Source organism: Serinus canaria, chromosome 2, assembly GCF_022539315.1.
Source record: "Serinus canaria isolate serCan28SL12 chromosome 2, serCan2020, whole genome shotgun sequence".
Classification (NCBI taxonomy): Eukaryota; Metazoa; Chordata; class Aves; order Passeriformes; family Fringillidae; genus Serinus; species Serinus canaria.
In genome coordinates, this window is record NC_066315.1 from 17976684 (window position 1) to 18000200 (window position 23517).

The 23517-nt window shown below is 41.1% G+C and overlaps 1 protein-coding gene across 1 annotated transcript; it reads right to left on the reverse strand.

Annotated features, from left to right (window-relative positions):
* Positions 1 to 19463: 19463 nt before the first annotated feature.
* Positions 19464 to 22167, reverse strand: OTUD1 (OTU deubiquitinase 1). The gene has a single exon (XM_018909745.3). It carries the CDS (start codon positions 21958 to 21960, stop codon positions 20668 to 20670), a length of 1293 nt encoding a protein of 430 aa, XP_018765290.2. The 5' UTR covers positions 21961 to 22167; the 3' UTR covers positions 19464 to 20667.
* Positions 22168 to 23517: the final 1350 nt, after the last annotated feature.

Sequence of the window (23517 nt, forward strand, 5' to 3'; positions counted from 1 at the left end):
GTACTCTAAGTTCACCAGAGACCAGGTAAAACAACTCTCTTTCAACATGAAGCTATGGCTTTATATCTCTGTTCTAATTAGGGCATACTTAAAGCCCAGTGCACTGCCTATGCTTTTGTAAAGGCAGATATGAAAAGTAAAATGATTAATGGCTCATGATTGACATTCCCCCTTTTCTCCCAATTAACAACATTTCCAATCATTTTTTCCATTTAGCCTAATGGTAGTAAGACCTAAGACCATTAAGAATTACAAATGGAAGCAGGAGTCACAATGTGCAGCAGCTTCTTTACATTATTCTAAAAGCTCATAACTTTAATCGACCTTGAATATTCCATTAAAAAATTAACTCAAAGAGTTTTGGTGGATGTTTTTTTTTTGTCCTGTGAATTCTATTTACAGTGCTTAATTATTTATTCTGCTTAAGAGTATCCATACATGAAGTTTCTGTGGTATCAGAATAATTCTAGAAGCAGGGTGCTTTAAAATTATGATAATGCAGTGATGAACAGCCAATAAGGGTGGAAATTTAGCAATTTGCTTTCATTGCAGTTGGAATTGTTTCTTTGTGGGAAAAAGGTTCTTCTTACATCTTCCTCAATTTGAGCTCACTTTTTACTGATTTATTTTGATTCTTGTTCTTCATGCATGTTTTTGTTTAAAGGGGGAAGCAAGTAGCTGAATCTGAGACTGACCCTCATTTTCCTAATGCTAATTCATTATGGAGCACTTCTGTGTGTCTGTTATGGCCTTTTGTTTAAACAGCTAAGTTAGAGAGATCTTTAATGTTAATATGAATTTCTTTGTGTTGTTTTGGTAGTGTCTTAAATTAGAATGCTATTGCATTCAAAATGACATTTTATAAAGAATATCTATTCTATTTCAATTTTATTTCTGTTTTATTCAGCATTGCCTCCAGGCTGAGAGAGACCTTCAAGCTAAAGGTTAATGCTGACATTTATGGTTCAAGATTTTTGTTCATACCCATAACCACGTAAAAAAACCTAATCTCATTTCCATATACACTTGGTAGCAACAATTTTCACCACCACTTTGTATGTACCAGACAAATGCTTTACTGCTCTTACTCAAAAAATGGTGATGATAATGAGTTAAGCAACCTTTTGAGCAGAGGCCAATTGCAGAGCTCTCACAGCATTATGCAGACTTTGAAAATGTAATTTGGCTACCAAAAATCACATTAAACTGTCATACATATTATTTCCCCTCACAATATAGTTGATTATTCAAATATTTTACAAATGTATTATCTTTTATGATTCACTTTTCCAATTTCCTCATATACTTATCAACTTTAAACTTCAAATCATAACTTTGATAGTTGATGATGGCAAAATGTTGAAATACACTGACCATATTGAAGAGAACAACCTGAAACCATTCTCTGTCAAATTAATAGTCAAATTCAATATGCTTTGTGTATTTTCTGTTTCCTGTTCAAAATCCAGTAAATACAACAAGCTGCTTCTTTATTTTAAATCACACATTACCTTAATATTGTTCTTTTCTGTAATCAGACCTTTACTACAACTCTTGTGTGCACTTTAGAATAAGAGGCTTTATTACAAGATTAGTATTTCATCCTTGTTCAGTCTGCAAATATGTGCAGGCTTCAATTCAGAGTCCTCTAAATTGAACAGACATGCCACCAACTCACCTATCTCATCAGGATTAGCCTACCTTCATATGTAAATGCAATAAAGAAAATAGTGAAATTATTCTTTTTCTACGGTTAGCTTGTGTCCAGCTCTTTTTGGATGGTAAATATGATTCATTGCCTCCTAGCAACATCAAGAAAAAACTTGAAAAGAAGCAAGTTTAATGGATTAATCAATGACTATTGCACTCTCATTGCACAGTGGCCAGCTGCTGGATGTGGCTGATCTGCTCAGTCCAACATATGGCTTCAACATCAACCACAGAGCAGCAAAAGGAGAGGAGAGGCTGCATCATTTTCCTGACTTTGCTGCTGCTCTTCTTTTTATCCTTACCTCACCTCATCTACAGTGCTTGTATTGACTGTCTGCCTGCTATGATAGCCAAATGGGGGCATGCCATGGGAGCTACTCCTCCCAAACACTTTGCACCGTCCATGGTCACCCAGATTGTTGTTCTGTTGTTCTGTAGTTTGGATGACTGCACTGGGCACTGCAGTCAGAACCCATTCTGGCTGAGAGAACCCATTTCTCTTTCCTACTGCCCTGCCCAGAGCCACTGTGGTTGCAATTCTGCAGCAGTTTCAGGCACTTGTACTGTTTGCAACTCCCTGCTTGGAAAATATAAAGCTGGCATGATGTTAGGGAAGAATTAGAGCTGATAGATGTCACTTCTACATTCAGAGAGCAGAAAATTTAAAAAATATCTTTTGCAAGAGAAAAGTATGACAATCTAAATGAGTTTGGATCTCCTCACTGTGTGATGCAAGAAAATCACACACTGCTTTGCCCTGTGTGCCTCTCTTCTGTTGGAGTGAAGCTCTGCACTGCTTGGAGATTACAAGTGTCTGGAAGAGGAGTCATCTAAAGAGTAAACAAGGCACTTAACCACGATAGCACTTTATTTCCACAGTGATATGCAGAGCCACCTAGTAAGAAGCAGAGTCTGTCCAAGCAACCCCACCGGTATTAGGTTTATACCTTATCTTCCAGCTGGTTCAAATCCTGGTGGAAACCTCATCTAGTCTTTTTAGAATGATCACCATGCTTCTTATTTTTCACATCAAGGAGTGATAGCGTTTAACACCTATAACTTCCTTACTGTTTTTCTTTTAAAGGAAGAAAAAAAATTCCTCTAAAACATTTTTTTTCCTCAAAAAATTCTAAATGAAAGCATAAGAGAAATGTCAGCAGAGAAGCAAAAGGCCCCAACCCCAACTTTGGAAGTGAGGACAGCACAAAGGAGATGGAAGCCCCAAGCCCACCCCAACTTGATGCACATTTGGAGTTCATGTTGCAAACTTACAAGCCTAGCTGGAAACATACCAGGCTCTTGCATAACCTCAGAGGCAATGGTTAGCTAAGTAAAATACTTTTCATTGCTGAGTCCTTTATACTCCATAGGGTGTGAAAAATTCAGGTGAAACATGCCTTACTAGTCATGCAGGATACATTTCAACTCATGACAAAGTAGCAGACATGAGGAATTTTTAAGATGAAATTTTAGAGAAATGTCAGCTCTGCCAAAAAGAAATATAATATAAAGCTTGTATTTTATTTGGCTCATGGCTCTACTAAGTTAAAGAAACACAATTTTATTTCTGAACCTGTAATCACTATCACAAACGTATTTTGACCTATGATAATGAACTGACTGCCTCTGTGTGTGTGTGTGTGCATTACTTAAATGTTTTGTTTTCAAAAGGTTGGATGCCACAACATTAACTATAAAGTGTACCCCCAAACAGCAAGCTGGTACTTTGACTAAACTGCTCACATCATTATTCTGATCTCCTCAGAACATGGAAAATTGTCTAGCTTACTTTATTCATCTACAACAACTTATTTTGCATTTTTGCAAGCTTTCTGACAGGCAGAATGGACCTGTTTATCTGTTTATAGAGTGCTTAAATCAATCTTTGTCAGGGCTCTGATCAACCCTGCAGACTTTGTATTTATCTTCTCAAAGAGAAAGATACACTTGCAAAATATAAGGAAGACCAGTGGTTTGAATTTTTGTTAGTTGGAAATATTATCCCTTTGAAAACTTGATGAACCCCAAAATTTTTGGTTTATGAAAAGGAGGAAAAAAAAAAAAAGATAAAAAAGAAGAACCTTCCCTTTAAATCAAATCACCATAAGCAGTTTTGGTTTTCAGGTTGAAGATTAACACTTTTATGGTTCTAGGAAACCTCAGAGGCTGTGAACTAGATCAGATGTAGACATGGAGCATTCCACCGCTCAATAATTTAAAATCAAAGGACCCCCTCACAATCCAATTAGGGCAGCAGGAAGAGAAGTTGATACATGATGAGCATAGGTGAGCACAAAAAGCTGGCATTACATCAACTCTGAGATTAATATTCAAGCTGTAAGTTCTTCAGGAAAGAATCTCAGGGACAAGGATACAGCCTTTGTTACTGACACTTCTAGCAATAATTTCTAGCATAATATGGTCAGAAAAAGAAAAGAACCAGCAATAGCAAGAAAGCAGAATATACAGCTGTGATGTGTTCTTGGAAGGTTTCCTTCATGGCAAAGCTGCACCCTTTTTTGTAATTGTCAGTATACTTACAAACCATGTGTCTGTGGTTCTTTACATGCTCCACCAGGAAAAAGTGACACTTACAGAAGAACATCTTCCACTTTGAGACAAACTACAGGAAAGATTCAGGAGCGTTATTAGCCCATGGACAACCTGACTTGCATCCTCCTTGGAACCAGACAGTCTATTCTACAGAGGCTGGCCTAGACACAAAGTAACCCAGACTTCAGTACTAGGGGAAAATGGAGTGAAAAGCCCAAGCACAAGTGACATAAGTCCTAAAAATAGTAGAAGAAGAGACTTTGAAAGAAAGCCAAAAACTACGTTTCACCTGGAATTTCTCCAGTGCTGAGCACAGTCTGTGTGCAAATATAAATCACACATGCACTAACTGCTAACCACGTCTTTTTATTAAAATCCCTTTTTAGTTGAGCCAGCTGCAGGATGTTTCAACTTGAATGTATTGCTGGTTAAGCTTTTCATCTATTTCCATTTGATTAATTTCAGTTCTGGGCTTTCAGTGCTCATTCTGTATCACTCAGTGTATAATATTCCACTTTACTAACACCAATTACTTCATCCTTTTTACATCAAAAACCAGTGATCCCTCCCCATTGCTATTACTTAATTTTAAGTTCTATGACTGCAACAGTATTCAACAAAGTATTGCTGCTTCTCATAATTTGTCCTAAGAAAATGATCACTGACAAAATATAGAACAGAGAACTCAAGCAGGATAACTTTAGCCATTTATTGCTGCTACTAATTATCTTAACCTTCTTACCATAATTACTTATTGGCCTACTTACCCAGTTATCCTGACCCCACAGCCCTGACTTCCGCTATCCTCAAACTCAGTGCTAGGAAAGCTTAAGTCTGTTACTGACACTAAATACAAACTGAAAATGGAACACAGCAAGTAGTAATTCAAAAAATACCATTCCTTTACAGCCATTTTCTTAGCAGTAACCATAACCACCATGAACTTTCAAGGGCATAAGAAAGGGAGAGTTTGTGGGAAGATTTTTGATACACCAACTGTTACAGAGGGAAACAAAAGCTTGCACACAGTCAACCCTTCCTTCAAACAGGGCACTGACACTCAAAGCTAAACACAAGTTGAAGAAATCCCTGTGATTTTAGACTGGTATGCTAATCATCTGAGAGAAAAGGTAACTGGAGTCTCCAGGACAGTGCTAATGAGGCCAGAAGGTGAGATGGTTATCTCCTACAGGGAAACAGGAGCTCCAGGTCATTACTGCCTGTGGAACTTGATGGAAAGCCTTTTTCTCGATTTACACTGACAGCTGCAGTTCTTCTGAAGGTTCAGCTTCATCTTTTTTACAGGTTTTTTTTGCTCAGGACTGAGAGATCCAAGAGGGCAGCAGCTGATGGTGGGAATGCTGGTAGCAGGCAGCCAGGAATTCCTGCCTGAGTGCAGGAGTGGTTCTGCTTAATCTGTGCAGTTTCCCTGAGGACTGTGGTGTGCGGTGAGATGCAAGACATGGAAGGGTGCCCTGCACAGCCAAAGGAAGCTGTAGATGCAAGGGAATCCATGGGAGACTGCCCATTGCTTGGGACACCTTGGAAGAGAAAGGGTTACAAAGCAGACCAACCCTGTAGACAATCCCCTTAGCTGTGAGCAATCAGTGTGGGGAAAATTTCAGGGGGAAATATCCCATGTGCTTGGCCTGTCCTTAGTGCTCCATCCAGGTGTCTACTTACAATTACTACAGGAAAGAGAAGACTGGGAGCTGCTGGCTGCTCTGAACCAATAAAGCTGCTCCTGTGTCCCCTGCAGAATGTGAGCACGGGATCCTCACTGGCACAGCTCTGTGCTATTCTCTTTGCTGCTGAGGCTCACTTGGATCTCTTCCCTGCAAATATTTCTTTTTTTCCTAATGGCAAGCTAAGTGACGCAGGGTAGTTTGAAACTGAAAGGGCAGTTCTTGGAAGAACTGGAAAAAATCCTGGAATGGATTTTTTTCTGATTTAGTTTTATGGGTTATAAAACTTAAATTACTTTCTGAACAGGTTCCAAGCTACCAAGAAGGTACAATTACTAGGGGTATAGCTTGGTATTGAATTGATAATCTGAAAAATACAATAATTTCAAAGGGGTGTTTTTGCTGGGAAAAAAGTTTTTTACATTGTAGAACTGAATACTGAAAGAGTTAAGCTTGGATCCCATTCACTTGAGTCCAAGGGCTCGACTGTTTGCTGCAAACCTGTTAGGTTTCTTTGAAGTGACTGCTGCTGCAGTAACTATTTTGCAGGCACTGCCACATTGACTGGCATTATCCAAACACATTTATCCATCACTAGAGGAAGAGAGTTACTTGGTATTAACTGTGTGAATGAGAAGTTTAAAAATATTAGAAGTTTTACATTAAAATGTCATTTTTACAACATGAACATTACAAAAAGCACACTTTCCTATAGCTTTCAGCAAACCCATGGCCTTTAGGAGCCATTCCATACATATGGCATTAAAAGCACACTGCTCAGTAAAAGTCTAATGCCTTCGTTTATTCATGTATAACTGAAAATAACTCCAAAAATATTTCCCATGTAAATTCCAATTTTTGTTGAAATTAACACTGTACTGAAAAGTAGCTCACCACATCAGTGGTTTTTTTCAGTGTGTTGTAAATCTAGGTCTTGATTCTCCCCCTCTCTAGCAGCAACAGTAGGTGCTCCCAGGGTGTTTATAATACGTGTTCTGGGTGTGTTTAGGAATTCTGGCACCAATAATGCTTTCCACATGAGCCAAAACCACATCTACTCATTAGGTTGGAAAGTCCAAACCCACATACCTATATCTTTGCAAATCAAGCAATGTAACACCTTAGACTGCTCATGCTTTTAGTTGTTAAGAGAGGTTTCTAATCCTTTAATAATGCTCCCCTCAAACTATAATGTAATCTCTTAATCACTTTAAGAAGCTACTGAATTCCTCTGTCATAAGCATCTGTTTGTAGTTACATATGTAACAAATTAACATGGTGTCTGTTTTCAAGATTGTGGACTTTTGTGGCATATTAACTGAAGGCCAGGAAAATGGAAGGTAACGAAGTTTAGCCAAAAGCACACTTAGCTCACGCTGGCTGATAGGACTGAGCTGCAGTTCTGCTTGACTAAAAAACCTCTGAGGAGCTCCAAAGAGTAATGAAACACAAGACACATCACAAACAACATAACTATTATTCTCATTCCCATTACTGAGGTGTCTGATTCATTTATTTACAGGTTCAGCACAGTAAGGAACAGGAGTCCTGATCATTGGAGAAGTGAGCAGGAATTGTTCTTACAATGATATGCAGCCCTGTGCGTGACACTTATTTACAGGGGACCAATTTTTCCCCAGGGTTGAAAGAGCACAGCAGCACAGTATTTCAATATATATCAGTACTGGTAGAACTAAAAGTCAAAGGTACACAGTACAACTCACTTTTCGCTTTCTATTTTTAAAGGTATTTGTGTTGAAGATTATGCACCTACTGCTTGAGAGAACAACATATCATGGTACTGCTGTTTTCCTGCAAAATTGTTTACCCAGTTACATGACATATAAAAGACTCAATCTCATCTGCCAGTGGAACCTAAAATACTGAGAGAGTTTAATCTTGTGTTTTTCAGAGGCATTAAAAGAGATGCTACAATAAACAACATGTAAGTTTAGGGACAAAAAAGTTTGTGAGCATGTTTGTATCTCTAATAATGTTTGTGAGATGGAATATTTCATACAGCGAAGTAAAACAAATTAGTGATATGAAACAACCTGAGAGGAGGGAACTTATTTTGCAAATTACTACTAATCAAAGAGCTGGCACATTTTTCTGCCTTCACCAAAGTACAAACAGCATTACTGACCCTACCAAAAATGTATGGCAAGTCTTTGTCTCTTTGAAAGTTGAGAACTGAAACAAATTCATATATGTGGATATAATGATGTGGATATAATGATAATTATATGAATTCGTTTTAATGTAAATTGAGTTAAAGACACCATTCTGTTCAAATGCAAGACATTGTTATGGTATTATGTTCATTAACCCATTTTATTTGTTACAAATTTGAATATAATATACTTCTTTTGGCTTTTATAAAGTGTTTTCAGCATCCAATTAGTAAACGGATCTATTCTGTATGTTTTGTCTTTAATCTGCAAAGATCCATGAGAAAATGCTGTGTTTCTCTGTTACTAAGTTGTTGAAAATGAATGCTATGTTTTGGTGTATAAATAGACAAATGCATAAATACCTATTCAAAAACAAATGCAAAGCAAGTGTCATAGAAAAGGGTTACAGCCTAAAGGAAAACAGCAAAAGGAACCTAACAGAACAAAAAACTAGAAATGCCAAATGTTTCATTTGCATCTATCATGAGTTAGCAATTTACAAGCACAGAAAAATAAGGAAAAATAAAGTGCATGTATTATACCTACCATGACTCATAGCAACTCTATTGTACTTTCTGCTGTTTATAAAGCCTGCTAGTTGTAACTCATAGAGTCATAAAATAATAGAATGATTTGGGTTAGAAGGAACATTTAAGATCACCTAGTTCCAAGCCTCCCATTCCCAAGGGCTGGGACACCTTCCACTAGACCAGGTTTCTCAAAGACCCATCCAACCTGGCCTTCCAGGGATGGGGCATCCACAACTTCTCTGGGCAACCTGTGCCAGTGTCTCACCATCCTCACAAGAATTCATTCCTAATATTTCACCTAAACCTACTCCTAGTTTAAAGCCATTGCCCCTTGCCCTGTCACTACATACCCTTATAAAAAATTCCTCTTCATCTTTCTTGTGGGCCCCCTTTAGGTACTGGGAGGCAGCTGTATAATCTCCCGGAGACTTTTCCCAGCTGAAGACCCAACTCTCTCAGCCTGCCCTCATATGGGAGCTATTCCAGCCCTCTGATGACCTTTGTCACCCTTTTCCAGATTCATTCCTGGAGGCCCACGTCCTTCTCATGCTGGGGAGCCCAGAGCTGGAGGCAGGACCTGAGATGAGGTTTCATGAGAGCAGAGTAGAGGGGCAGAATCACCTCCCTCCACCTGCTTGCCACAGTCCTCTTGATGCAGCCCAGGACACCTTTGGCTCTCTGGGAGTGCCCATGGCTGGCTCATGCCCAGCCTCTCATCCACCAGCACCCCCAAGTCCTTCCCAGGGCTGCTTTGTCCCATCTGGGTTTGTGCTTGGGATTGCTCCAACCCAGCTGCAGGACCTTGCATGAGGCCTTGTTGCACTTCATGAGGTTCTCACCTCATGTCAAGCTAATTCTGTGAGAAATTTGTTCCTTGCTTCTCTAATATGCATTAATTGAGTAAGAGCAGTTGCCTGACTCTCCCAGCCATGAGCCACTGATGAAGCTGTGGATAAAGCTGTGATACTGCAGGAATCATAGGTTACAGTTCCCAGTCACATTGAAAATTTTATAGGGTGCCATGAAGACTACAGAATTATTTAAATGAATTAGAATTTTCAGTGTAACACAGCTTTTCAAAACCATAAAATAATATGTACCTCACAAAATGCCACATTTCCAAGGGGTGGAGAGGCATCATACATATCCTGTCAGACCTCATGTTTCCAGGGAGCAATAACTAAGACACAAGTAAACTCACCAACTGCTCAGTTTATTCAGGTGTCACTCACCTCCCTTCAGATCAAGCTGCAGGCTCTGCACCATCAGGATATCTGGTGGGCTGATTTGTCTGCAGTGTCTACAGCTCTGATCTCTCTGGCAATGCTAGCAAAGCAGAACATGATGCTAAAATCACCTTTGTTACAGCTTGTGGCAGTTACCAGTGACTATGCAATGAACTGAAGTAATTTAGAAAAAGCAGGACTTGAAATAATAAAAAAGTCATCAGACCTTTCTGCTGCTGCCTAAGCTTCCTTGGCCCTGAATCAGAACAGAGCTGAGCTTAGCCAGGCCTGTGCAGAACCAGCCCTGCCACAGCAGCTCCTCTGCTCTGCCTACTCCCTGCCTTCCACTACAGCCTTTCTGCCAGCAGCACTGAGATTTGTAGTGCTATGAAGGTTTGTAGTTGCATTCAAACTTGTAAATTGTTTAACCTGCTCAAGAAAACAAGAGGAAGACAGCTTTGTTCCAAATGACTGCTAGATCCCATGATTAATAAGGAATCTAGTTCCTATTAGGATATCACCAATAAAAACAAGGCTTGCTGTTAATAAGAAGTGTTGCTACGTTCTCTTGAAAAACAGCTGTCACTCTGTGACTCAGGGGCTTTAGATCCAGCATTACCAGGACACGTGCTGTGAAAAGCCCCTGGGAGTGATGGATGCTGCAAGGGAGAGGGAAGAGGCACTGGGATCAGACAACAGGGAGAGAGAGGTTGGCAGAAGGACTGGGAGAAGGGGCTGAGAGGGTGTTGTGGTTTCACACCAGCAGCAGCTGAGTACCACACAGCCATTCGCTCACTCCCCCGCCAGCAGGATGTGGGAGAGAATCGGAAGAGTAGAAGTGAGAAAATTCGTGGGTTGATATAAAGACAGTTTTATAGGAAAAGCAGAAGCCCTACATGCAAGCAAAGCAAAACAGGGAATTAATTCACTGCTTCCCATGGGCAGGCAGGAGTTCAGCCATCTCCAGGAGAGCAGGGCCCTGTCACATGTAATGGTGACTTGGGAAAACAAACACCGTCACTCCAAACGTCCACCCCTTCACCCTTCCTGCCCCCACTTTATATACTGAGTGTGATGTTCTATAGTATGGGATTCTATAATTCTGTAGTATCTCTGGTCACTTGGGGTCACCTGTCCCAGCTGGATCTCCTCCCAGCTTCCCAACCAACCCCAGCTCCCTCCCTAGCGTGGCAGCACAAGTACAAAAGGCCTTGATGCTGTGCAAGCACTGCTCTCCAATAACAAATATCTCTATATTATCAACCTTGTTTTCAGTACAAACCTGAAACACAGCCCCATATGAGTCACTCTGAAGAAAATTAACTCTATCCCAGCCAAAAGAGCACAAACAGTAAAAGCAAAGTTAGAGGTAATGCAGCAGAGGGAGGTGGGAATTCAAACTGGTGGGTCAGTGACAGCCCTGCCTGGGACAATGGGAAGTGGGACACATTTTTTTACTTGTCCAGAGCAAGGAAACAATTTTTGCATGTGCATTGGGGCTGCATTTTGACCTTTCAAGTTTACACATGATTTTTAGAACAGTTAAATTCCTCCTAAACCTTCGGGGAGTGGGGGGGGGAACACCCAAAAAACCCCCAACACCCTAACAGAACCAAGTTTGCATGTTTCACAGAAATATGACTGGAACATCCTTTTTTTTAAACCACCCTTCTGCACTCTGCAGTTGTAGTGTAGGTGGGAGGTGACAATTCAGATCTTTGAGTCCCAAGAGCTGGCAAAGCAGGCAAGTCATATTAGCTTGGGGCTGGAAAGCAGCTGTTATATAATTCCCTCTCATCTCCACTAGAACTGCTGAGAAGTGGTTTATGTTATTTACAACTGCTATAACATTTTCCTGCTTGCAGTCGCCATGGCTTCCTATTAAAAAGCAATTTGGTTATATATGGAAGTTTTATATACAATATAGTATTTTTAACTCTCTTCCAGGACTACATATATTCCTCATACAATTATTGCAGCTCGATATTGCAAGACTGTTGCATGGCAGCTATGCACCAAGTAATACCTTCAAACCAAGTCTATAGAGTTAAATCCTTAAAAACTGACCTATGCTCCCAAGTGTTGACACTTGTCAGAGTGCCCAGGACCCTGTGCATGCACTGGGGAGAGAGCAAAACAACCCTGGGACTAAGGAATCTACTCACCTCCTTCAGAGACCTGCTCTTTCCCTCTACCTAACAAGAACCATTCTGTGATGCTGCTGCCCCTGCTGAGCTCGATGGCATCTCTGCACAGCACTGTGTTCTGCACAGCAAACATTCCCCAAAGGACTAGCACAGTAATTTTCCTTCTTCATCTCACTGGGTAGCATAGAAGGAAGAAAAATTAAAAATGGCATTTCAAACATGGCACAGGTGATGATTGACTTTCCATACAGCTGTAGCTATTACATTCTCCCTTTCAAAGATTTTCTTTCAAGAATCTGAGTAAACAGACTCTGCATGTAATTCTTCATCTGCAATAACTAGAGGCAAGGGCTGATCTTTCAGGAAGGTGACAGAGTTCAGGGTTTTGCTGGGATGAACTTGCCCAGCAGCACAGCAGCAAAGAGCTCAAATAAGCTCCATACTCAATTATTTTTTCCCCTGAAGAAATTAAATCTGGAAATTTACAATAAAGTAACATAACAACATGAAATGTCATGTTTTTATAACATCCTATTCACATATTTCCCATTCAGAATTCCCTTACTATTTATCAAAGTGAACCCAGCTATAAACACTTACTTTAAAAGCCTGTAAAGGTGAAATTAATACTCCTTTACAAACAAACTTTTCACAGCTCTGTGCTTGAGTTACACCACAAAGGTTGTAAAACTGAAAACAACACATATATCATGTTTTATCAAATGAAAATTTCTACAATACATTTTGGACTTGACTTCCAAGAAACAAGATCTCTGTTCATATGTAATCTCAAGGTAGAAAAAGAAAATATGAAAAAGTAAATAAAATTTAAAAGTAAGTTTAACTGACTTGGCACAGATTTGTTTGGGGTTTTTTTTGGTTTTTTTTTTTTTTTGTGAGAACTTCTGAGTGAACAGAGATAGAACTGATCCCACGTTCCAGTGGTGTACAATTTGTTTTTCCTCACACTTCTTTGCACTAGACAGGAGTGATAAAGGACACCAATGGGATATGATGGAGCACAGGATTCTCTACACAGAGACAATACCTGCCTCTTGTCTGCCTCCTCTATCAAAATCAAGTGACCCAAAGAGAAATGATACTGCTGCTGGCTGGCAAGAGCTTAATCCAGAGAGCACTGAGATAAAGCTCAAAGGCTTGAGGAAGCACCAAAAGTCTTAGCAGAGATTAACTCAATCCCTTGACTGAAGTAGAGCATTGACTGTTACCTACTTGGTCTCCAGGGTAGAATCCCAGTTGGCAGAATGATTTCCTGGAGATGTTACAGCTGAGGCCACAGCCAAGGTTCATGTTATATAACCTGTCTCTGTGACAATGGTTCCCTACAAACACAGCCTACCAGAGCAGCTTCCCTTGGCTTTTTGGTTGTAAAAGTTTTCATTCTTTTGGGATTCTGTTTGCTATTTCTGTTTGGGGACATTTTTAGGTTTTGTTTGTTTCAAATTGTCACAATCTCAGCATGACAATAAGGAGTTTTGAAGAGCATATGTACTACTGTATCCCAATAGCCCCCTTTGCAATAACATATTTGGTGAAGATGTTATTGCAAACAGTTATTATTTCTCTGCAGATGCTTCTTTACTTTACCTAACAGATCCCAGTGTTGACATATTTATCCATTTTGGAATGTTTGTCTCTGGACAGAGCTAGAGAAGAAGAATCTGCTTACATAAATGCCATCAAAGAACTGATTTTTTTATTGTTTGGTATAATTTCTAGCAATTTTCTATGCAACAAAAAGGTGTTGCATAGCCTCTTCAGGGCCAGGGCTGTAAAACATTAACTGAAAATGGAAATCTACCAGGAATCCCATTCACATGAATGGTTCACAGGAATTACCATGATTATATCCACAAGGACAGCTACCTAATTGACAAAACATCCATAAATATTTACTTCCTGATAAGTAATATAATGTGCATGAAAAAAAATTTAAAAACTAAAAGCAAAATAACTAAATGGAGATTAAGATTTCAGATACCTGTAAAGCTTGTGCTGTTATAAAGCTGCTTCCCATCCAAGTCCCAGTGGGACTGAAGCTTTGCTGAGCCAAATAGAGTATATAACAGACAGGTTTTTAGCCAGCTGTTTATTCATCACTTTTATGGGTATTAATCTGAAGTAAAAAACTTATTCTAAATGTATTCAACTTACTAGTTCAGGGAGAACACAGGTGACATGCACAAACATTCCTTACCTAAAGCCAGAGCTCTCTTTCACTGGATATTGGAATGGTGGGAGATAAATGGGGAAAATAAAGCAATTACTTCTAAAAGCAAAACATTATTTTCTTTCCAGTCTAGCAGTATTAGCCTCTCGTGTAGCAAAGAGATCCTGAGTGTAGCAAAACTGCAACTTGTTGTGAGATAACATTATTACTTAAAATAAGAAATAATAAATTCAAGTGCTTTAAAGGTTTTACATCAACAGTCACAATGCTAATCTATAAGCTGCCATAACCATTTTCCACAGCAAAACAAGTCCTTTCAGAACCACTTCATTTTGGGCACCACCTTTCCCTTGATTATACATAAATAGCAAAACAGCTGTCAACTCCTAAACTCACTCAAATGTCCTATTTAATTAGGTTTTGGTTTACAGCATAACTACTTTCTAAGGTTAATCCTGAATAGGCATTATTCATGATAATCAACAAAAATAGCCACAAAAAGAAAATTTAAAATTGCAAAAGTTTGCAGAAGTAACAGGAATTGTGTTAGTAATTACTGAGACTAATAAATTAATCACTGCTCCTACCTTAAACCGCAAAAGGCAAGATCAGTCCCTGTGAGTAATCTATTGCAGTGGAGCTGAAGTTTATCAGGACAGCAAACAAATCATATAAACATATTAGTTAACTGCTTAATTGCTTGATCATATATCAATCTTTAAGTCATATGGAAGACAGGCAATTTAGATATAAAACATACTAGTTTTGTTTATTTACAAAGGGAGTACATTTTGACCATGGGCTCTCCCTAAAAAAATATCAAAAGAAGCTCAGCTGGAGTTCCAACGATCATGTTATTTCTGAAAGCAGACTTGTAAACTTGAGTACAGCATCAGCAATGGGAAGAAATATTGCACTTAGTGATATTGGGTTAAATTGACAGACTTTGACAAATTCCAAATCATATCCAGAGATCTGAAATCATTATTTTCTTGCCCAGATATGTTGGTTAGTTAAACAGCTGAAAAATGAAGTTTTACAGACAGCAAAAATAGAAGTTTTGTGCAGGAAAAATGCTGGATCCTTGTACCTGTGAAAATAATATGGTTTTGCTAATGCAATTATGGCTCACTTTTAAAAAAATAGGTATTTCAGCATACTTCAGCATCTGACTCTCAAAAATCTGTTAACATGCTTTATGTGGTTTTAAAAATTATATTGACCTTTGCAAACCATTTTGATGTTCAGCCATGCTTTAAGTCTTTGGTATTCAGTAATAGAAGTTCACAGGCAAGAAAAGCACCATGTCTTTGCCCATGAAATCCCTCCCATTTTTTAGTGAGGGTTGCATCCCTTCCTTCATCTGCAGCCCCCAAAAGCTGGGTAGTGCAGGAACTCCATAACTAGACCCTAAGGAGCAGCAGCAATGATCCTGAAGCTGCCACCAGACCAACAGCACAGCAAGCCAGGATCTGCCTGCTGGGGATGTGGGTGAAGAAGGGAGATGAAAGGGTAGGAGGCAGCCTGGGCTCCTTCACAGCCAGATCCCAGCTCCAACTTTCCTCCTACAATTGCCTTCTTCCCTGCAGATGCCACTCTGTGCTCAGCTTAACTGTGCTCCAGTGCTGAAGGTTCAAACACTATTTACCAGCCATGCCTTGTAAGAACTCAATAGTTTGTTTCCTACAACTTCCAGTAAAATTTCTATGAAATAAAATAAGGATAAAAGCATAATGGTTTAAAAATGCACACTAAAAATGCAGGAAATGCCATTTTTTAAGATCACACAGAAAGATGAGTTCAACCCTGTGTACATGCATCATGCTATTACAAATGCACACTCGCCTTTTCTCCAGAGAAGCTTGATCTTACTCAGTAATTAGGACAAATTTATGAGAAGATGGAGTAATAACCACTCATGCCACAGAAACCTGGAACATGACAGTGGTTTATTTCCATTGATTTGCAGTCTGAATACTGTGTATAGGTTTCCTTGTATAAACAGATTTTAAATACTAACTCCAGAAAAAAATGGTTGAAGAACAATATATTACTGCATTGCTGTATCTTTTTATCCATTAACAGTATAAACTTTTTATAAAAAAGACAGATTATAAATTAAAACTGAACAGGAAATATGAAAGCCAGCTGAAACACACATGTACACGTTACAAATCGGCCTGTATGTTAGTAAAAATTCAAAGTTTAAAATTTTTGCTTCTTTAAAAAGTTCTGATGACTACACAATTGCATTTGGCAGACCTGATGTCTTTTTAACAGTTACTCACTATCTCACTGTATTTCTGTATTTTCACACAACCATGCAATTCTGAAATGAGACAATCTTTTTAACAATGAGGCTCAGGAATTTTTTTCATTTCACACCATTTTGCACCAACATCCTAGGAACACTTATCACTGCATATCAAAAAACTGTTGAATAAATAGAAAAGAGTATAAGCAAATTATAAGCAAAAAACAGCTATTGCCAGGTACTTGTCTCTGTTGTGAAATATCTGTCATAATTTTCTGCTTGAATTCAGAAGCTATGCATGAGCACACTGACAAATCACTAAAACAAAATTGAAATATTACCCTCAAAAATCCTACCAAGTAATTCTAACATCATAAAAGCAAAAGCAGACAGTAGAAATCTTTGTATTCAGGTGATTTTGTACACTTATAAGAAGTACTGAAACACACCTTTATTTACAAGTGGACTTAATGTAAAATATTTATCTTGCACACATGTAATGTATCAGCCAAATACAACAGGACAGATAAACCACAGTAGCTGGCATTAGACAACTTCTATGTGCCCTAAGAAAGTTACTAAGCACAAAGTGTCATCCACTTAACTTCCTGAAGAGCAAGCCCTTGGCTCTAATGGAAAACAGTGATGCTTACATAAATCTTATCTTTCCTACCTGCCCATCACCCATATTTTGGGATCCCCTCATTGCAAACCAGTTCTTGCAAACCTTGCTTCATGTAACAAAGTCTGTTCAACACACATGATAATTTTAACACATCCCTTGCACATTTAGTGACAGAATGTCATGGTCTTGGCAACCTAAGGAACTCCTGAAATGCAGCATCCAACATGTCAACTAATTCACAACTGTGCTATAAAATTCAAGCAAAGATGGCACCACAAAGCTTATGCTCCTACCAACTAAAGTTCACATTAGCTCGGTTTAGAGTTAAAGCATTTTCTACTGATTTATAGAACCATACAAGTGGCATATTGAAAATCAAGCTCTTTTTCTGACTTATTGTCAATAATAAAAAGTCTGTTGACCAAAGTCCCCAGACAGGTCTAAGGATTAGTTGAGTTATGTAAGTGATTAGCCAAGGTTACAATAATTGGGCACTGAAATTATGATCCAGGACAATGTCTGTCCTTCCCTTGTTGCTGGAATTGTTGAACAGAGGACAGTAAAGAAAAACTTGCATCTACCTCTGCTTTTGCTGGGGGCAAGAATAGTGTTACAAGCAGTTTTGTAAAGCTCTGCCCACGTTAGGATCACTGCTTCCATAAAATTTGTCCACAAAACTGCCTCTACTGTTCAAACAAGATACCACTACCTTGCATCTGAACCTAGTGTCTCAGCTAAACTTTAAACACTACAGCTATTAAAAAAAAAAAACAAAAAAACACTTTCCACATGTCCAAGACATCTGAAATGCCATTTTTGTAATTTCCTTTTAGACAGAGTACATAATTCAAGCTGCAAAAACAAGTGCCTTGTTACACACTTCAGCAATACACCCTCCATGTCTCTGCAAACTAGCTCAACAAGTAACCTAGTTTTTTCAAGTTCCTTAAAGTTATCTGCATTGCCCTTGTGACTCATGCAGTAGATAAATTGCTGAGGAACTCTGAGGGAACCCATCCCATGGTCCTGCACAGTTGGTTTTTAACACTGCTTTGTTTATTTGTGATATTTTAGTATCATTTTTATCGCACAGAGTGAACACTATGCTGTACCAATCCTTTAATGCTTAGCTTACTGAGCATTTCTAAGGTGTGTGTTGCAAAACACAAACAAAATTTGTGATGACAATTCATGATACAGCCAAAACTGGTAATTTTAGAAGACTTAAAATAAATGTGTTTGGGATTTTTTTAAGTTTGGGATAGTCACAACTTTGAATGAATTAATCACATTCAACCCAAAACCTAAGAAGCCTGGATAAAATGTTATTAATCAGTCAACACATCACTGGTATTTAGTAATGCTGTATTAATACCTTCACTTTTAGAGTCATGGAAGTGGCCATTTTCCCCACAAACTACCTCTGCTCCTTATGAACACATCCATGACTGCATCTTTGCCGTGCTCTCTCCTCAAAACTCAATTTTCCAAAGATTCATGGGTTAAGCAGTAGTGGACTAGAGAGACCGGGGTTTTTCCACCACTGTTTGCACCCTAAAAAAAAAAGCACAACTGGGTGTAAAGAGAACAGGAAAAATATTGTATTTACCAATATTTTGAAAATAACATATTTAAATCTACTCTGTACCTCATAAACCAGTAACAAACATATACATCAGTCCTGCAGCTCTTTACATGTGTTCAACTAAGACTGATGCATTTCAGTTACTTTTTAATTGTAACTTTACCCCAGAACCCTTCTGTTGTTTAACGATGAAGCCTTTTACGATTTAGAGACCAGGGACTGATTTGTGAACACATTTAAACAACTTGCAAGGCATTTCCATCTTGTGAGGAGAGTAGAAAGCTGTATCTCCCTATGACATTACTTCTATTTGAGTGACAAGAGGGTGCCAAGACATCTCTACTGACAGGACAAATCTCAAGCAAATTTGGGGCTAACTGCAGAATGGAGGTTCCCAAAGACCAATGTCCAAGCCCAAGTGTGCACAGTCCAGCAGAGAGCTGGCTCACCACCAACCCTGGTGTCACCAGCTTATGAACTATGCTTGAGAATTCCTCTTCTAAGGCACATTAATATAGAAAATTCTTTCTCACAGGCAAACAGATCTACTAAGATCTCTTGCAGTAAGAAAATATTTACAGATGTTCAATTGTCTTTAAATGCTTGCATTTCTTTCTTTCACGTATTGACAGACACCAGAATTATCAGTGGTTCACATATATAAAGTACCATGCCCCTTCCTCCCACCTCTTAATAGGAGAGACTAAGGCAGAGAAGCTAAATGAAAGGTCCTGTGAACCCACCCACAATTCTTCCCCACACCAGGAATGCACAGAGCACAAGTAAAATTATATTCTTTATTCATTCCATTTTAGCTGTGAATATTCCTATTATACAAATACAGTATAAATTCCAAAATCACAATATATTACAAAATAAAAAAGTACAAACTGCATTACTTAATAAATATATCTAACAAGTTAATCAGAAAGTAGAAGAGACAGAATCCAGATTGGAGACATTAAAATGTTTGACCCAGCAAACCATACAAACTTCAATTTAAGTTTTTTTTTTTCTTTTAAACCATAATATAGAATACCATTCCCAACTTCTTGATTAGAAAATAAAGTCACGTGAATAAAATGTTGTGATCAGATAATGACTTGTTGGTGAAACACCAGTGCCAAAAAAGAAGCAGGGCTTATACTATAGACACCATAACCCCAGAAACAATAACACAAACACTGAGGTGCAGCCAAGGCAATTACTGCCAAAGCAGGGGACTATTATCTAGTCACAACATTCTATTGCAAGTTAATGTGTGTTATTATAGATAAATAATATAAATGGAGCGGAGAGTGAGCTAACCAGGCAACAAGAGGCCAGTTTACTCAAAACAGTAATTAAAAACAGAAGAGTCAATTGCTCCCTGCTCTGTTCACGTGTAGCTGCATTCCAACTGGCTCAAAGGACCGGCTCTGTGCTCCAGGCAGAGAAAGCAACTGTTCCTAAAAGCAGTCTGTTCTCACTTTGCCACACTTTTACAAAAGCCATTATTTTTATTTTTGCAAGAAAATACCCACAATATTTTCATCAACTAGGGGGGTCAGTTTGACATCAACTTCATTTGGTAAAAATATAAGGTTTATGGGTAAAAAACACAGCAAAAAATAGCTGTTACATCATAAGCCTTATTTACAAAAACTGTTTACAAACGTTTTTGGCTGTACAGCTGAAAGCCAGATACTAATGTAAGATGTAGAAGATGGAGGTAACAGTTTAAAAATAGTGTGCAAAAAATACATTCTTATAGAAAATAGACAGTGAGGAGGGGAGACACAAACATACACAGAGAAATCTGCTTGCAAAGAACCCGAGGCTAAGTTTTTACAACAGAATATTACAACTACGTCTGTATTTATCCCCCGCAACCTACAGTCTTTCTCCGTCTGGGGTGCTGCTGCTTCATTAAGGATTAAGGCATCACCATCACAGCCAGCACACCTCTCTGTCAGTCCCTGCAGCAAAGCTCCCGGCCCGGGCGGTCTCATGAGCAGGCATTCTGCTCTATGTACATCTTGGACAAGGACACCGCCATGGACTTGGCCAGCTCTTCATCCCGCCTGCGCTGTACCTGAGTCTGTCTGCACCACGCCTCGTACTCTGGGTTGGGGCACACGCGGTCCAGCACAGCATCGTAGTGCCCATTGCTAAGCCAGCTCAGCCAGATACTGGGCCGTGTCGGGTCCTCGGGCCCCAGGTAGTGAACCATGGTGGAAACGGTGGGGCTCTCGGGCCGGCCGCCCGTGGTGAGGTGGATGTTCACGTTCAGCATCTGCCCCATGGCCAGCAGCTCCGGGTAGCCGGCCCAGGCCCCGTCCTGGGCGGCGCCGATGAGGAACTCTCCCACGTCGCCCTCGATGATGGGGTTGAAGTGGTCCAGGTGGTCGGCGATGTAGTGCACGGTCTGCTCGCGGAGCTCGCCGTGCAGCCGCTGGTCCCCGTAGACAGCCTTGCAGACGGCGCGGTACAGGCAGTTCCCGTCGGGGATGATGTGGAAGCGGAACCGGCCCTTCTGCCGCAGGTACTTGTCCTGCTTCTCCACCTCGGCCAGGTACAGCGCCAGCTTCTCGCTGCGCTCCGTTCTGCCGCCGGGCCCCCGCCGCACGTCGGGCCCCGCCGCCTCCTCCTCCTCGCCGTGCGCGGGGCCGCCGGGCTGCGCGGGGCCCCCGCTCCGCTCCGCGGGGCCGCAGCCGGGGACCAGCCCGGGCTGGGCTCCGGCGGCCGCCGCCTGCAGCGCCTGGCAGTGCTCGCTGAGCCGCAGGCTGCGGTTGCTGGGCTCCTCGGCGGCGGCCTCGCCGTCGCCCCCGGCCTGCCGCACGCTCTCCAGGATGCCCTCCAGCCAGGCGCGGCTGCGCGGCGAGCCCGGCACCAGCTCTCCGGCGGCATCGGCGCGCTGCACGATGCGGATGGGCACGATCCGCTCCAGCGGCCGCCGGCGGCTGACGGTGACCTGCGCGCAGGAGCTGAACTGCGGGCCGCCCGCCGGCCGCCCGGCCGGGCCCGCCGCGGGGCCGCTCGGCATCACCTCCAGGCAGGACGAGAAGGCGGGCATGGCGGCGGCGCTGCTGCTGCCCCCCGCGGGAACGAAGCTGTCTTTGCCGGAGCTCTCGGCGGCCGCGTTCGGGCCCGCGGCGTCGGCGGCACTCGGTGCCTCCGCGGCGGAGGGTCCCGGCGACAAGGAGACCTTGAAGACGGCGGCGGAGCTCGGCGAGGCCGCGGCGGCTGCTGCGGTGGCGGCCGCCGGGTAGTGGGTGATCACGGAGCTGTAGAGCTGCATCCTCGGCTCCCCGCGGGCGGCGCTTTATAGGCGGCGCCGCCGTCGGAGCTGGGGCGGGGAGCGGCAGCGGGGGCCGCGCTGGGGCTGCCGAGGAGGATGAACCGCCCGGGTAAAAATAAACAAGGGCATCACCGCCCGCCCCGCCCCGGCCGGGCCCCGCGGCCGCAGCAATTCCGACTGCGCCACCGGCCCGGCCCCCCCGCGGGCTCCGGCCCTTCTGGAAGCTGCGGGAGCGCGGGAGGGGGCGGGGCTGCCCGGGACGTCAGCGAGCGCCGCCCCTGCCCGGCCTGCGTGTGCTCGGTGTCACGGTCCCTAATCTGCAGCTCGGGCAGGGATAGTATTCTTTATATCCACTCGAGTTTGGACAGCCGCACGCGCGCGACCCGCTGTTTGTCCACCTGCAGTCCCAATCTGGGACATGCAGTGCATGCGTACACACGTGTGAGATATAAACCAGCCAATATTAACAGGAGACACACGAGTGAAATAAGGGTCTCATCAAGATCACTGATAATTGATTTATTATTGCCGGTAGCACTTTAAAATTAAGCCATGTCTTCTAGCCTTAGCTGCGGTATAAATAAAGTCATAAAGCCTTTGTCCAGGGACAAGGATGAGATCTGTTCACTCTCCATTTTGATTGTGTTCTGTCAGGCACGCTGACCCAGAAACACCAGTTTGTACTATGATCAAATGCTAACACAGCCACTGCTAACAAAATGGGGGGGAATGTATTGATATACAGAAGTTCAGAGTGATACTTAAAAACAGTTCTGGATTCTATCCCACAGCCTCAAATATCTTCAGGAAAGTTGTAGTAGCCCAAGCAGATTGTAGAACTCTAAAAACAAACAAACAGAAAACCCATTATTTGGATATTCTGAAAAGTTTCTTTTCCTCATTCCATTTACAGACAGAGTAAGAGGATCAGTTGCAATATACTGCAATGTCCAACATAATTTTCTTTGGAGTCTTGGTTGCATTTTGTATCAATGTTTAGGGATATACTTCCTATCTTCAGTCTCTGCAGTTAATTCCAGGGCTACCAGTAACACAATATGGAATTTCATTCTCTTTACATGGAAAACATATTATGACTCACTCAGCTAAATTGCATGTTGGAGAAAAAATGCTCAAACACTTCATACAAAGTAAAGTGGATATTTACAGGAAAAGTTTTCACATACATCTTTTTTATTCTAGATAAAACACAGCAGTTTATTGCATGCAATATTGGGAACCTTTTAATGAAAATTTACAGACTAAATACATATCCAAAATATTTGCCTTCAAAGCTCAAATGTAAGAAGTATATGAGATATGAATCAAAGTCCCAATGTCCTCAGTTACCTGACAGAGCCAGCCAAAAATTTGATATCTTTAGAACAAATGGTGATGGGCCTTATCCAGGAGCATTTCTGGCAGCCTGTTAGAGTGGGATAAGATATTACAACTGCTCTGAAATTACAGAGTGACTCTTGTATTTCAGAATGTTCAGAACTTTGTTTTAAATATAGTTTGTGAGCCCAGTCAGTAAGTCTTTATTTCTGGACTAAT